Genomic DNA, 17,168 nt, shown 5'->3' on the forward strand with positions numbered 1-17,168 from the left:
TTTTTCATTTGGCTACCCAGCAGTGTCTAACTGATACGGAGATGGAGATTGGTTACAACTCAACACAGGCTGGTGGGTCCACAGCATCATTGTCTCATCTGTTATGAATGGCACTCTGTCTAACATGACACCTTTGCTAAACAGGTCATTCTCCAGTTATGATGATGCAATTTAAATAGATGAGGTTTTAAGACGATTCCCAGAGAGCAAGTCTGGGATTTGGGAGTTTCCAGGATTAAAGTTCTCAAATGTACATCTTCTTGCTATGTAACTACTTATGAACCATGCATTCCACATGTTGGGGGGGGGGGCATGAAGAAAGACGGCCACCAGGCCACCAGGCCACCAGGCCACCAGGCCACCAGGTTGGATCCTTCCTTACCTGCCACATCCCTCTGGCCTGCTGGTCTCAACACAGGAAAGCCACCAGCAAAGAGATCTCCCAGGGCAGGGGGCGTGGTTCCTCCTCGGGTATTGCTGCCAGCAGCTCCTCCCTCTTTGCTGGTTCCTTTTGAACCTGGAGAGAAGAGGCAGGAAGATGAGTAGGAAGTACCAGCAGGCCTTACCCACTCTAGCCCAGTGCCACCATTTTCACTGTGTGTGTTCTTATGCCTAAGCCACCAGTCTAATCCTACAAAAGTAAGGACCATCTATGGCTCAAATTAGAAAACTCAGCTTGACATAGAAAGGCCTAGACACCCTCCCATCCCCCACAAAGTCCAAGCTTAACTCACTCAGACATTTTAACTTCATATTTTTTTATTTGTGGATCAGAATGTCCAGACATGTGGCATCAGTACCCCTGCTTCCCATATACAGTGGTTACCAACCATAGACACTCAGAAGACACTCAACTTAGACAAGAATTCCTGGTTTGAATGAGGTCTCAGGTATCTGAACACTGATCCCCAGGTGATGGCACTGTTTGGAGAGGATTAGAAGGTGTACTGGCTGGTTTTGTGTCAACTTGACACAAGCTGGAGTTATCACAGAGAAAGGAGCTTCAGTTGAGGAAATGCCTCCATGAGATACAGCTGTAAGGCATTTTCTCAATTAGTGATCAAAGGAGGTGGGTCCCTTGTGAGTGGGAGTCTTGAGTAATATAAGAAAGCAAGCTGAATGAATAGAAAAGTACCTGAGACTCAAGCGAAGGGTAACATGTGCAATCAGGGCATGGTGCCCACTGTTGGATGAGTGGTCAGATTACTCTGAATATTATATACAGAGCCAGGGGAAGCAAGCCAGTAAGTAACATCCCTCCATGGCCTCTGCATCAGCTCCTGCTTCCTGACCTGCTTGAAGTCCAGTCTTGACTTCCTTTGGTGATGAACAGCAATGTGGAAGTGTAAGCTGAATAAACCCTTTCCTCCCCAACTTGCTTTGTGGTCATGATGATTGTGCAGGAATAGAAACCCTGACTAAGACAGGAGGGGAGTGGCTTTGTTGGAGGAAGTATGTCACTGGAGGTGGGCTTTGGGAGTTTAAAGACTCTGGCCATGTCCAGTTCGCTCCCTGCTTCTTCATTGTGGCTGAAGATCTCAGCTCACAGTGTCCAGCTCCATCTGCCGTGTCTCCACTCTGCCAGCACGGCCTCTCCTCTCTCTGGAACCGGAAGCCCAAGTCAACCTTTCCTTCTAGGACTTGTCTTCATCATGGTGTTTTATAATAGCAATAGAAAAGTACCTGAGACCCAAGCGAAGGGTAACATGTGCAATCAGGGTGCGGTGCCCACTGTTGGATGAGTGGTCAGATTACTCTGAATATTATATACAGTACCTGTCAGTGTGATTAGGCAGTAGGTATGACAACAATATGTATCAGTCTGCTAACTGAGTTTAACCAATTAGACAATGAGTCCAATCAGAAATGGATCCTCATTATAATCAGTGCTGAAAAGGTTTCTTTTTAAATGTGTCCATCTTTGGGACTAGAGAGATGGCTCAGCTGTTAAGAGCATACACTGCTCTTCCAGAAGACCTGAATTCAGTTCTGAGCACCTACATTGAGCAGCTGATAACCTGCTGAAACACCAGCTCTGGAGGATCTGGCGCCTCTGGCCTCTGCAGGCACCTGAACTCACATGTACATATGTACAGGTGGGTATGTACATGTTTGTACGCATGTGCACACACACACACACACACCTACACATAACTAAAGAGAATAAAGATAATTCTTTAAAATGTGTGTGTTTATGCCCTAATACATGTAGTTATAGATTACTGAGGCACAATAACTAGTAATAGGACTATTTTTGAGAATTGCCATAATTTTGAAATATATGAAATCATAATACAAAATGTTTCTGGATATAACATATTAATGTTTTGGAATCTTGACCAAACAAAAAAAAAAAAAGAAGGTTTTTTCATTTGCATAATTTTCATATTACATTCACATAGCAATAGCATTGTGAATGTCTCTGATGACACTCAATGGGACAGTTAAAAATGGTGAAATTTGCTATGTGTATTTTATCACAATTTGAAAAGGATACTTACCACAAGCAGGTTTTGTTGTTGTTTTGTTATAAAAATGTAATGAAAGATACTGCAGGCTCTACCACCTGTGGCCTTGCAGAAAGGAGGGTCTGAATCTCTCGCCTAGTGGCCTGTCCCTGAAGCAGGTCTGAGATGGTTTGAGAGTGCATGGGTCACAATGCAGACCAGCTAGTGTTGAGTCTGACCACACCCTACGTATCCCCATCCTGGGCTCCCTGAAGGCTGCACTGAGCTGCTCACTTACTCTCGATTTGTGGGGCACTGCGGTCATTGATCTGGGTGACTTTTCGTAGGCGTTTTCCTTGCTGGATATCAGCCAAGAGTGCACTCCGACCTTTCAGCTCTGTCTTCCTTAAGCTGGGGATGTCTGTGCTGATCTGCAAGGGAATTGGAGATTAACTGTTATAAAAAAAAAAAACAAAAAAAAAAAAACAAAAAAAACCCCAAACAACAACAACAACAAAAAATCCCATAGCATTTGCAGAGAAACAAAATGCCCCATCAGCTGCATCTATCTCTCTCTCCTATGGGAGTTCTGCTTTTCCTGCCCCATTTCTAAGGCCAAGAACACTATACCAGTATCTACAATCTCAGGTCATGCCCATACTTCTCTCCCTGGGACATCAAATGGACTCTGTATTACATGGACTATACAGGGGCCCATCTTGAGCATAAAGCCCTGGTGGTCTCAAGGCCAAATCAGATCCCTTTCACATACCTGGCCTTCCATTTTGCATCCCTGACTGCTCCCAGATTCTGAATGGACCTATTGTAGGCCACTGTGGATTTTAGCTGCAGTGGGTTCAGGCTCTGGGAGCTGGCTTTCTGGGTGGTATAATGACCCATGTATGGAGCCCAGTGGAGAACTAGGAAGCTCAAGAGAAATGGGGTTCTCAAGAGTCAGAGAGTCAGGAGGACAGGGAGTCAGGGGTCACAGTGTATTTTAGTGACTATATATACTCCATTTTTTTGGTGATTGAATGATTAGTGAGTGAATGAATGATTGAATTGGATCCGATTGGTGTAAGACACTGTGTGAATTCTCCTGAACATACACTTGTGCCAGGGACACAGGCATACCCTGCAAGGAGCTAATTCCTCTGTATCACGGCACGTGACTGAACATCCACTGATGGTCACAGAGAGGAAGGACCACTGGGGACCAGGAAAATCAGGCTTCTGGGAAGATGTGAAGCCTCACACAGTACCTGATGGGGCATTGGGCTTTGAAAATCCTTGTTCTAGTCAGAAAAGTGGGGTGACGCAACATTACAAACTCTGTCATACATTCTAAGAGACTGGAGCTTTGGCTGACCCACAGTTATTAATACACCCTGAGGTCACTGCTATCCTACTGTGGACTCGACCTGTCTTTTTAACCTACCTTTAAGACAGCAACAAAAGAAGCCACCTAACCTGCGTTGGGTTTCCCATGTGATGATTTTTTTTTTTTAGATTTATTTTATTTATATGAGTACACACTGGAGCTGTCTTCAGACACACCTGAAGATGACACCAAATTCCATTACAGATGGTTGAGGCACCATGTGGTTGCTGAGAATTGAACTCAGGACCTCTGGAAGAGCAGTCAGTGCTCTTAACCACTGAGCCATCTCTCCAGCCCTCCTGCCCTCATTTGATAAATTTTTACAGCCTAAGCTAAGGCATAGCTTTAATCTTGTTATGTACTCTTCCATACCCCTGACCCATGAGTGATTCATGCATGCATGTATGTTACCATAATCGATGGCAAAGTCATACAATAAACATCTGCCATAAGCAGTGGAAGCAACATATACCAACATATGAACATGGCTTTATAGCATTTGTCTGTTTGTTAGCTGGTGGAGTAAATAAAGATTCATCCCTTGTAAAACCATGCTAAAGATTTCTGTAAGGGATCTCCCATTCCTTCTTCATATGATACTTTTGTGCTGTTCAGTAATAAAGAACAAAAACCTTTTGTTAAAAGGACATACACACACACATACACACGTACACGTATATGAAGACACACACACACACACGCACAGAAACACACACAGATTTACAAGACAGCATTGAGGCAGGCACCAATTCAGGCTTACACCACAGATTAGAGACAGGAGAGAGACGCTGGCTGGCTTGCTCTTGGTTAAATTACTCCAAGATTTCTTTCCTTAATTGGACACCAACATATATTGTGATTCTGGGTTTATAACTAAGGGATCTAATCCAATGCAGAAAAGAAAAAGATTAGATCGCCTGATAGAAACTCCTGGGCTGTGGAGCCCTGCAGACTCTGTGTTCTGGGCTAAATGTTTCCACCGGTGACTCCGGCTTGACTTACACCCTCAACAAGTTTGAAAGGCATAAACGCTAACGCTGGATTCATGTTGCCTGGAAACACACCTTGTGAACCTTTAGGAGAGGCTTATTGACGATGGTCAGTAACAGAGCTGTGGCCCAGGGGCTCCAGTCTAAGTCCTCCAGTACATTAGACATCACTCAAGTGCTTTTATGATACTTGTACAACAGGGTTATTTCTTACGCAACATGGTTTTAAAATAGACTGTAAAAGACATTAAAGTAAAAGTCATGTAAAACCGAATGAGTAAAAGCATCAGGACCCAAGGCAAGAGGGATACAGCTGTTCTCGTAAAATCTACTTTATGATTTCAGGTGTGCATGATGGCTGGCTAGTGACGCGGGGCAAGGAGTGTTCTCTAATTGTCTAACTACAGGACAAACAGCAAAAGAAGTCCTCTTTAGATGCTGGTTTTGAGGAAGTGGGGGAGGTTTATAACGTTGTTTGCGAAGCACTCATGCAGTGAGAGGTCTCTATTCCCCACTGCTTCTCAGAGAAGGCTCATCTCGCCAGCTTCAGACTCAAGTTTTTAAAATTTTATTTTATGTGTATGGGTGTTTTGCCTGCATGTGCGTGTATGTGTCATATGCTTACCTGGTACCCTCAGAGGTCAGAAGGGGGTGCTATATCCTCTGAAACTGGAGTTACAAGGGGTTGTGACCTACTGTGTAGGTGCTGGGAATCAAGCCAGGGCCTTCTGGAATATGAGCCGGTGCTCTTAACTGCTAAACCATCTCTCTCCAGCCCCTCGATTTCTTTTACTGCCTGAAGACATCCTTACTCTCTGATTTTGCCCACTGCAGATGTTTGAGGTGAGGGCCATGGAGAATGGTGCATCGAAGTCATTATCTTAACTGCTAGTTATTAACACATGCTTCAGAATGTGCCTGGTGGCTTTTACATGACAGATTGACAAATGAACACATTCTCTACCTCACTGGTGAATATTCCCTCTCTCTTGACTCTCTCCTGATCCTGAGTTTGCCCTGACAATTTCCCACTAGAGGGCTCTCCTGCACCTGCCATCATAAGGCACCTGCCAATCTTGTCTGCCAGGCAGGCCAAGGAAGAATTGCTGACTTCTGGGGGAAAAAAAAAAAAAAGCAAAGCCATATATATTTAGACTTAGTGGGTTTCAGAGGAAAGGACGCATTCATTCATATGTGAAGATTATATTACACAAAGACAGCCATTTCTACTTAAGCTACAATATTTGTCAATCTTCCAACCATAGTGGTTTAAAAAAAAAAAAAAAACAAAAAACAAAAAACCTACAACCCTAAGAATTCTTGTTACCATGGTGATGGGATAATGAAGCAGAAAGAGAGAGTTCCTAAATATCCACTGAGTGTTTTCCTCTGTGCCAATCCTCGTCATTGGCAACTTTACCAAAATCATAAGCATGGGAAAGGAAGCAACTCTGGACATTTTGCCTGTGGAAAACAAGCTCCAAAATTGTCTGTAACACCCATCGTGACATCTCTGTGAAGACTACCCTGGTCTCTTCCTGATAACAATGTGTTGAGAACAAAAATCTGTTTTCCACACAAAACCCTAGTTTGTGTAGTTTGCTACTGTAAGACTCAAAAGAAGTCATCGAGGAACTGAAAAGGACGTGAAATCATGCAAAAGACAGAGACATGAGCCTTTCCCTTGGGATAAAGAGGCTGAACGCCAGAGGTAAGCCAATAAGCAGATTAGAAATACCAAAATCAAATGACAGCAACGCAGAGCCAAGGGTAGCACAGAGTTGGAGATGTGGCTGCTCTGGTCTGGATACATTATAAAAGCCATTTGTGTCCCCTTGCTGGGTCAGTAAATGAAGCAGCAGAGCTGCAGTTGTTATCTGGGGAGGGAGTGACAGTCTAGATCAGAAGTGTCCTATGCTGCACCTCCTTGCTTCCCTCTGCCATCTGGCCTCTGCGTAACAGTCTTCTGTGAGTAAGGTTGACACCAACATCGCTGGTTCTCTCTCCTCTCATTTGAAAAGCTGCTTCTTTAAGAATATGTGTTAATTTTTTTTAATTTCATTTTATGTGCATGGGTATTTTATGTATCTGCCAGCAAGTTTGTAGACCAAATATGTGCCTAGTATCTGAGGAGACCAGAAGGGCATGTCAGATCCTCTGGAACTGGAGTTACAAATAGCTGTGAGAGGTTCTGTAGATGCTGGGAATTGAATCCAGATCTTCTGGAGGTGTAGTCAGTACCTGAGAAGCTTCTTTCTGAGTGGATGGAGGTTTACTGAGGGGACGACAGAGATCAAAGGGCAGCGAGCCAGCATCACACACTCCTCCCAAAGCTCAGCAAATGTCTCACAGAGAACGGAAAGATTCTAAGGGCCAGAGCTCCCAGAGGCCCACTGTCAAACGGTCTTCCAGATGTGATGGGCCGCTACATTCATGAACTCTCTACAGTTGTGGATGCTACACGAGACGATTTCAAGATCAATCTAGTCAGTATTCTGGCATGCATGATGTGTGTGTGTGTGTGTGTGTGTGTGTGTGTGTGTGTATGTGTGTGTTTGAAGTGCACACAGCCTCACTCCTGATTGAGAAGCTACAGGTAGTCTAGGGTACCAGAAAAAGAAAGTCAGATTTCTCAGAAGTGGGGATAGGTTCCCAAGCTAAAAAGGATAGCCCTACACTCACCTACATTTGGGTTATACTAATTGGATTCAAACAGTAATCAATCAATCTATCTATCTATCTATCTATCTCTCTATCTCTATCTATCTATCTATCTATCTATCTATCTATCTATCTATCTATCCAGTGTGGAAGGACATGATACTGAAGGGAAGATGGGGTAGGACAGGCTGGAGAAAAGCTTAGGGGAGTGAGGGCTGAATTTGATCAAAATAAAATGTATTCATGTATGAAGGAGAAAAAAGGCCAGTGGTTGACGAAAACCAAGCCAGGTACTTCTTTCAAAGATGATCTAAACCCAGTCCCTTTTTTTGTTGGTTTTTGGAGCATCTAAAGCAATGGGTTTAATTCTGACATGTCCATCTCCTATGGCTCCTCCCTGTCGCCCCGCCTCTCGGCTCCCAGGCCACAGGCAACGCCTCATTCCCTCATTCGCTGCTTCCTTTTTCCTCTTCCCCTTCCCTTAACGTTTCTACCTCCTTCTGAGGAAGTCCTCTGTAGTTTCTTGACCCTCCCTCACATGCATGTGCATATTTAAATCTAAGTCCTGCATCTGAACGAAATCGTGATTATTGGTGTTTCTGTATCTGCTCCTACCCCCCTCTTAGCACAACAATTCCAGTTCCGTTCACCTTCCTGCAGATGTCAGATTTATTCTTTTTCTTTATGGCTGTGAAACTGAAAAGGGGTACACAGGCTCCCTGGCACGTGGGACCTGCACATTACCTCCGCTCTTAGGCTACCGCAGCATCCTCAGACTTGTGGGCAGATAGGTCTCAGTGGCTTTCCGTAGTTTATTGCCAAGGCTGGATCACAAGGACAGCTAGAATAGCCTCCCACCTGCTGCTGTGCTTTTTGTGTAGAAGAACACAGGGAACTTTGAATCCAGGAGAGAGACTGAAATATCCTGTGGAGGAGGGGTGGCGACCCACTCTCCCCCATCAGGCCTGACACAATGTTCTCTGCACTCCAAATGGTACCTAAGTCATGCTGTTCAAGAACGAGGCGTTTTTGCCATACAGTCTTATGTTTCATTTTTAGAATTCCAAATTGTAATTCAAATTCATGAGCAGAAAGAATCAATGGCCTGTCTAACCTCTGTGAAAGCTGCATATCCACACCAAGGCTGCATGAAGACATGCGCAGAAGCGTACTGGCGCGCTTCTCGCTTGGAGACAGGATGGGGGGTGGGGTGGGGCTCGCTGGTGCTGCAGGATACGGGTGAAGCCAGGCCTATTTGTTACACCATAAAAGGTTATCTCAGGCAATGGTGTAACTCTGATGTTTAGATGGGCACTCTCGTCTTCTTTCCCTGCCCCATTCCTTCACAAACTCCTACATTGTCCTCTTGGGGCTGTGTCATAAAGCAAGCTCTCATGCTTGGTGTCCTGCCCTCCTCCACATAGCAGCCAGCTTGACCTTTTCAAGGGGCATGCCGTTCGTTTACCATGCCACTTTCCTCCGTAAAATTGTTTTCTGTCTCTGAACTGCTCTTCTGGATCAGCTCAAAATCCCCTATAGCACAGAGCCCTTAGGGACTAGCCTAGGTTTCCCGTCTTACCAGGAGCTTCCCTCCAGATCCTGACCTGACCTATCACTTTGATCTTTTTAATACTTGCCTTTTGGCACTCTTCCAAGGTGCCACGGGATCCTGGAAGGCTCTGTGTTCCTAGAACAGCATTCCTACCTTCAACAGAGCACCTGCCACCCAGATCATGTCCCTCCACACATACCTGAGGTGGCCTTCTGTCTCATACAGAATAAAACATTCATGCCCCTGCCTGAGCTCCCATGTTCACCCAAATAGCAGCAGGAACAGCAGCATTTCTAGATGAGGTCACACAGCACATTAGTGTAGATAGCACATTAGTAACTGAGGGCTTTTCTCTTGACCCTCGAGCCCTGGGACCTTTTATGAATTCACTTATCAATCAGTGACAATGGCTGTACGTTTTGGTTGGAAATCCAATCTCTTTACATGTGGTTGTTTGGCTGAGAATGGACCCCGTAGCCTCATATATTTCAATGCTCTTCATCAGACAATGGCACTATTTGAAAGGATTAGAAAGGTTAGGAGGTATGGCCTTGTTGGAGGAAATACTTCACTGAGGGATCAGGGGTGGGGCTGAGGTTTCAAAAGCCAGAACCAGGACGTGGTTTTCTCTGCTTCTTTGCCTCCAGACCAGGATGTAGCTAGCTCTCAGCTACTGCTCCAGGGCCTGTCTGCATGAACACTACCACGATACCCACCATAATGGTAACAGACCTCTGAAACTGTAAGCCAACCTCAATTAAATGCTTGATTTCGTAAGAGTTGCCTAGGTCATGGTGTCTCTTCACAGCAATAGAACACTGTCTAAGACATATTCCTAAGCTGTTGTTGATGATCTGGGTTTTTTTTTTGTTGTTGTTGTTGTTGTTGTTGTTGCTGTTGTTTTGGTTGGGGGTGGGGTGGGGTGGTGGTTTTTCTGTTTGTTTGTGTGGTTTGGTTTGGTTTGGTTTGGCTTTTTGCCCCCAGAAACACAAATTCAATTTGAAATCACTCTTTTTCTATGTGCCAACATTCCTGGGATTTAGGAGTAAATTTTAAATTTTGAAAAAATTTTATTTAAAACCCTATGTTATGGATCTGGAAGGATAATTTAATAACTATTAAGAAAACCAGACTTCCCTGGGCTGAGAGTCTAAAGCTAATGAACAGCCCATGCTGTGACCAGCACCTGTGCAGTGGGCAGTGCTTCCTGTCTCCTCTAAGGATGTCAGTTCAAAACTGGCTCCTACCTCAAAGAGAATTAGAGTTTATTCTGGAGCCAGACATGAGTGGCCATGGCTCTAGAACACAGATAAGGTCACCCCAAATGCCACAGTCCAAAGTGGCAACAGTGTCACAACGTTCTTATAATAGCAGAACTAAGAAAACCATAAGTCAAGGCATCTTTCAAAGACATGGGGGAGGGAGCCAGGCGTTAGTGAGTCACAGCAGGGTAGAGAGGCTTCTGGGACTGTCTGATGACCTTTTAACTAAGCCTTTGAGTTGTTGGAAACTAGGGATCTGTTTGCATTTCCCGCCAAAGCATTTTACCTGGTAGCCACAAGAATGTTAAGGCAAACACAGCGGTGGAAAACAAATAATGGCCTGAAGCGACTAAAGGAGGAGAGACAGTTTGCTTTCCACCTGTAACATTCCAGCTCTGCACAGCCACAGACCTCTCAGCAGCCTCCAACCCCCCACCAGCCTGGTTGAATGTACTGGTGTGCCTCTTTTTTTTTTTTTTCTTTTTTCTTTTTTAAACCTGGGAGCTTTATGTCATAAATACTGCCAAAGAGAAACATGGCCCCGTGGATAATTTGCAAATTCTATGATCTTCAACCCTGCTCACTACTCCAACATTTCTCCTTCTGGTAGGGTGTTTCTTTCTCCACTCATCCAAAACCAAAGTTCAAGGCTATTTGTGGCCCCTTTTTCTTTCTTGTGAAATACCGAAGCTTCCACAGAGACCTGGCTCCCTCTCTCTGTTCATGAATTCCAGGTATTATCTTGAGGCCTCTGTGTGTCTTAACCCATTTCAGGGACCTTTGAACAACCTGAATTGGCAATATAATAATTGTGGACACAAAGTCCAGTGTTGAAGTGAGGCCCAGACATGATCCAGACGATACTTCCTGGAAGCACAGAACCTTTGGAGAGATAAGCCCAGGGAAGCTCCGACTCTCTTAATACCAAGCTGTTCAGCCCTTCCATAATGACATCACCCAAGAAATGCAAGGCAGGCCTACAGTTGGAACAATCGTCCTCTGGCCTGGGACCAGGGGGTGGATGTTGCTTCACAAGCAATGTGAGCGCGGAGGTAAGAGGCATCATAAGAAAAAGGGAAGGCTCAGGGAGGGAGAGCACTGCTTCAGAGAAGGTTGCAGCCACAGGAGCTAAGTCCTAGGGCTCTACCAGTGCCAGAAAGATGGTCAAGGCTGAGTGCTGGCTCCAAGAATTGTCTGGTAAGAGCATCAAACGCCTTGGCGTGGGGAAGGGATGGGAGTTCGGGGGTGGGGGTGGGGACTGTAAACACTGGATGGAAAGTGCAGAGCAACCCTATGCTGTGCAGGCTGCAGATGGCCAGTGCCCTGTGCTGTAAGTTACCTGCACCTGACACTCCCTTGTCAGGTAATCCTCAGCTCTTATGTGCCAGCCTTGCTGGTGTGCCTCTTTCTAGCTCTCTCTTGCTTCCTTGCTTGTTGCAGGCAAGATGCAGTGTTTATATGGCTTCTATACTGGGAAATGATTGGGTTTCTGAATATCCATCACATGCAAAGAATCAGAAGTAGAAAAAAAAAATAAGCAAGGGGAGGGAGAGAATGACAAGATTTAAGTTCAAGTTAATTCCAAAGTATCATGATAATGTAGATAGATTTAGACCCAGCCCCACACCAATCACCTTTTCTTTGCACAGAACCCAAAAGAAACTTCTAGGTCTGGACATGAACTGGATCCTTGAGAAACAATGACTCCAAGGTTTGCTCAAAGAGAGACCAACATGCTTCTCCTCCATTCCAGAACCTTCGTGGACCACGAGGTCTCTGCTCTATAAGTTCATTGATATCCATACCTCTCCCCTGGGGTCTCAGTCGGGTCTCAGGGCCCTTCATGAGGTGGTACCCAAAGTATCCTCTCTTGGCCTTAATTCGCTGTCAACCTTCTCTCTTTCCTACAACCTTTTTCTATATTCATGCATTTTTGTTTTGTTGGATAACCCACCAAGTTAAAGTCCCAACATCCTCCACAGGATACAGATCTTCTGTGTACTAGGATGTTAACCTTGGCAACTTACCTGACTACCTGCAAACTTGAGAAAAGAAGAACAACCACTACATACCCTGTGGTGAGGATTTAATCAAGTAATCATTTCCGTATTCTTTAAAAAAACATAAAAACAGTGAGTGGTACTTACGAATTACTCAGTAGATGTCAGTTATTAATATCTGCATTCTCTCATAGTTTCCAACAGACTCCCACCTTTTCCTGTTTTAAAGCTTGTGATTCCCGGCATAAAGCCTGAGATCAAAAAGAAGGTCCCAGATGACAGCTGTGGTAGCCTCTGGAACAACCAGTTCAAATTAGAAAAGACTGGGGTTATCTGAGCAAGGGAGCTTGGGAAAAGCCGGGTGGTGACCAGCAACAAAGAGAGAGTATGTCTGCTCTCTTCTCTGCCTCTGAAAAACCCAAAGAGAAGCCCAAACTACAGGAGAAGGGGGAAACCATCTGAGACAGGCACTGACTTTGAGCAACTTAATAGAAGAAGGAAGGAGATCCGAGGCAAATTCTATGTGAAGCAGGCACTGATGTCAAAATGAGACGAATGCAATCATACGATCCCAATCGGCTCCATAAGAATCATGTTTATAGCTTATAATCCTGAAGTTTATGGATTTTCAAACTCTCAGAGACAGTTTAGAGTCAAAGCAGGAAACTCACACACGCACACACACACACACACACACACACACGCACACGCACGCACACGCACATACACACACATGCACACATGCACGCACGCTGTCTCAAACCCGGGACAAATGGTTGAGGTGGTGCCTATTTAACATATTAAAGCAGATTTGGTCCCCAGGTTCTCCCAGCATCCCTCAATAATACCTGTTACAGGGTCTTCCTGGCCAACATATCCCGGCCCCTTTCCTAAACATCTCCAACCCAGGTACTGGGCTGGGCTTTTCTTTCCTCAGCTGCTCTTCCCTATATCCATTTTGATTACCTGACCATTTTGTCTACCCTTTAACCTTTTGGTCTGGCTCTCCCCTCCCCCCTTTCTCCTCACATGATCCAGAGCAGGGTCATGCTCACTCTGGACTCTCCCAGATGTCCCTGCCTCTGGCTCTGCTCTCCCTTTAATTTACAATAAACCTTCTCCTCCTCCACCATACCTAAGAGCAGTCATATCCTTTTTTTTCTTTTTTATCTATCCATCTATCTATCTATCTATCTATCTATCTATCTATCTATCTATCTATCTGTGTGTATACATATACGTACACATATGTGTGTGTGTGCACTGCCAATCAATCAAACAAACTCATATTAACACAGTGTAAAAATGAAGAAAAATCACAGGACAACATCAACTGATTAAGAAAAGGCATCAAAACAACAAAACTGGACATCTTTCCATGCTAAGAGCTCTCTTCAGACAGAGTGGAAAGAAGGCTCCATTCTCAGTTGCCAACAATAAAGCCAGAGCTGGAGTAGCTTCCTGCTGTCAGGAACAAAGCTAGACTCTTCCCTCTCATCTATTCAACACCGAAATGGCAATCCCAGGAGAGCCGTGAGAGTGTGGGGTAGGAAAGAGAGAAGACTACCTGTTCACAGGCTGCACCGAGTCTACGCAGAAAGCACCTAGAGCCAGAGAATGAGTCAGGGAGGTCATGGTTACAGGGTCAGCACACTGAAACCAAGCTCCACTCCTTAAACAAGGATAAACAACTCAAACCCAAATATTTAAAAACCTTCTAAAATACTTCCAAGTATAAAAGAATTACACAAAATCCAACGACTGTGCACAGGGTCTGGGGTCTACAGGATGTGGAATTCTCGTAAAAGCTGATCTGGCCCTCAGATCTAGCATCCTTCCATACCCCTACCTGTAACAGGGTCCTCCTGGCCAACATATCCTGCCCCCTATTCTACCTCAATAAAGATGTTCCCTGTGTCCGCTGGAGGATACAATGTAGCAAACAGAACAGGTCAATGTATAGATTCGGTGCAATTCCAGTCAAAGCCGGGTTAGATTTAAAAATAGGCATGGGCATGGTGAGTCTTGAATTTATATAGACAAGCAAAAGGAATTAGAGAGGCAGAAACAACTGGAAACTACCGGAACACCCTTCAAGGAAGTGGGGGTGGGGGAGTGGGGAGTGAGGGCTGGAACAATAAAACCCAGATAAAACAGGGGGAATAAAGAGGAGGCCAGAGGCAGGGCAGTGGTGGTGCACGCCTTTGATCCCAGCACTTGGGAGGCAGAGGCAGGTGGATTTCTGAGTTCAAGGCCAGCCTGGTCTACAGAGTGAGTTCCAGGACAGCCAGGACTACACAGAGAAACCCTGTCTTGAAAAACAAACAAACAAAAACCCAACCAAACAAACAAACAAAAAAAGAGGCCAGAGGCTGCTAAGGACTAATAGAAGCAGGGTGTGACCACAAAGGGGTGATAGAGGGAGCTTTGGCAGGGGTGGGAACTGAACTGTGGCCTGACAGTGGTGATCGCACAGATCTGTGCGGCATCACAGAGCTGTCACTGTCACTGCGAAAGTCAGCCTTACTACTTAAAACTTGAAATGTATAAGTGAAATAAAAAAATGGAGCAGAGACAAACCATCAAGTGAAAGAGACAAGAGAGACAGGACAATGGTAAAGGTTCCCATGGCCACACTCAGCATAGGAGTTAGGGCACACTGTCAAATGCTGACAGGAACAACACAGGTTTAAGGGTTATTATTGAAGCTGGGTCCCTAGTGCTAACAATACTCTCAGACAAGATTTCGGAGAGCAACCTGGGCCTGAGGGCTCTGATCTTATGAATAGGTTAATCCATTGACAGATTCTATAGCTGGTAGTGTCTTTGGGAGCTGACAGAAGTATTGGGAGTTTAGTCCTGGTTGCAGAAAGTAGGCTGGAGGGAGTTTTGCCTTTAGGGAGGAGTACTTTGTCCCTGGCTCCTTCCTATTTCTGCCTCTTCTTCCTGGTTACCATGATGTGAACAGCTTTGCTTTGCCGTACCCTCTTCTCACCATGATGCTGTTCTTCACCTCAGACTCCAACAACAGAGCAAGCCAACCATGGACCAGAGCCTCTGAAACTGTTTGAGTCAGGTATTATGCCATAGCAATGATGGCTGACCCAGTACACTGCTTAAACACTAGAGTACCACAGAGGAAGTGAAGGTCAGTAAGAACCTTACATAAGAAAGAGGATGGAAGGGAGAGGTGAAAGGATGGTGTAAGAGATGGAGCTTCTTATCTCAGCAGGTCAACAGACGATCAATACATGATGCTTCAATATAATAAAAGCCAGGCCAGTGAGATGGCGCAGCAAGTAAAGCCCCCTGCCCAGTGACCAGAGTTCAGGCCCTGGGATCCACACATCAGGAGAAAACACCACACACACACACACACACACACACACACACACACACACACCGAGAGAGAGAGAGAGAGAGAGAGAGAGAGAGAGAGAGAGAGAGAGAGAGAGAGAACTTTCTGCACTATTTAATTTTCAGTCATTAGCACATATTTGGGATGCCCACTAGTGGCCCTATGTCTTCAAAAGGCCAGGTTCTTCCTTGTTGGGAGCCGACTTTTAGCAGAAAGCGGCTATCAGCTTTGCAGCCATCTTGAGCCATATACCCTGACATGTGACTTGGATTACAATAGCCTACAACAGCTGAGAACACTCTGATAATCTTGGTTTAGATACCTTGAGATTAAAGGTGTGTGAGATTAAAGGTGTGTGAGATTAAAGGTGTGTGAGATTAAAGGTGTGTGACTTAAGAGTGTGACCTAGAGATCAGATTTAGAGACAAGACCTAAGGGCATGATTAAAGGTGTAACTTAGAAGCATGGCTTAGAAGTGAGACATATAAAAGGCAGAGGCAGACGGCAGAGAGTTATACTCTTTAGGGAGACTCTTTAGAGAGTACAGCTAGACTTGGGACTTGGACTAGGAAGAGAGACTGAAGAATAAACGGGATTGAATCACACTCTGTCTGGTCTCCATTCTTCGAGTCTGTCTTCACTCTCTCTCTTGCTGAACCCCGACCCTTGGACCAGAGCGGCAGCTTGGGTCGGGATACAGTGGCCGCCAAGCGTGGAGTGGAGAGGGCCTCAACATTTTTGGCTGCCCAAAGTGGGCCAGCTTAGGCCCCAACATTTTTGGCGGTTCTCAACACTTCCTGGCCCCAATGTTGGTATGATGGTCCCAGGTCTCCCTGACTCATTATCACCTCATGATAGCACCTATAACACAAGCAAGTTTCAACATTCAGAACAACCACACCTGGCACTTTCCTAAGGAGAAACAATGGCATTCCTGGGAGTCCCACCTTCAAACCAGCTCTAGCTGTCTCACAACGCAATTTGTCCACATGTGGCGCCAGAAGCCAATGTGATGTGTTGTGATGGCGGTAAGCCTACTGGAAGTTTTTACAAACCCTAAGCATCCATGTATGCCACGAAGTGCCAGAATGACACCACTCCTTTCCGTAGCTGTGCCAGGCCCTTCCCGACTCTTCATACATGTGTACACATGAGCACACTCGAGTGCACACACAGTTTCTGTACACCTTCAGCTCACTTGTAACACGCACCCCAGTAGCATCCTTCAGGTCAACCAGACTCAATACAACCTCAAGTCAACCTCTCTCCCGTACAGTCATTTTACTTCACACTCTTTTTATTTATGACTTTGACCTCTCAGACCGGGGTTGTGGTCTTGGCAATGGATGCAGGTCTCCTTTCAGGAGTGTGGGTGGGAGTGGGTGGGGTGTTTGGAAGTCATGGATTTAAATGGTTTCCCAAAGAACTCTTGTTTACAAATCTTTCCTCTCCAGTTAAGTGTTCACGTCATTTTCCCCCCTATAGTCTTCTCAAACTTAAGACGACCTACCCATAGGA

The 17,168-nt window shown here is 45.2% G+C and overlaps 1 protein-coding gene across 3 annotated transcripts in view; it reads right to left on the reverse strand.

Moving 5' to 3' along the window:
* Wipf3 (WAS/WASL interacting protein family member 3) overlaps positions 1-17,168 on the reverse strand; it is a 74,196-nt gene that overhangs the window by 22,055 nt on the left and 34,973 nt on the right. For all 3 annotated transcript variants that reach the window (XM_076913321.1, XM_076913319.1, XM_076913320.1), the window contains exons 3-4: positions 2,746-2,878; positions 383-517 (exon numbers count right to left, since the gene is read on the reverse strand). In XM_076913321.1, coding sequence (XP_076769436.1) covers positions 383-517; positions 2,746-2,878 — 268 coding nt within the window. The remainder of the gene's footprint in view (positions 1-382; positions 518-2,745; positions 2,879-17,168) is intronic.

Source organism: Arvicanthis niloticus, chromosome 15 (assembly GCF_011762505.2).
Source record: "Arvicanthis niloticus isolate mArvNil1 chromosome 15, mArvNil1.pat.X, whole genome shotgun sequence".
Lineage (NCBI taxonomy): Eukaryota > Metazoa > Chordata > Mammalia > Rodentia > Muridae > Arvicanthis > Arvicanthis niloticus.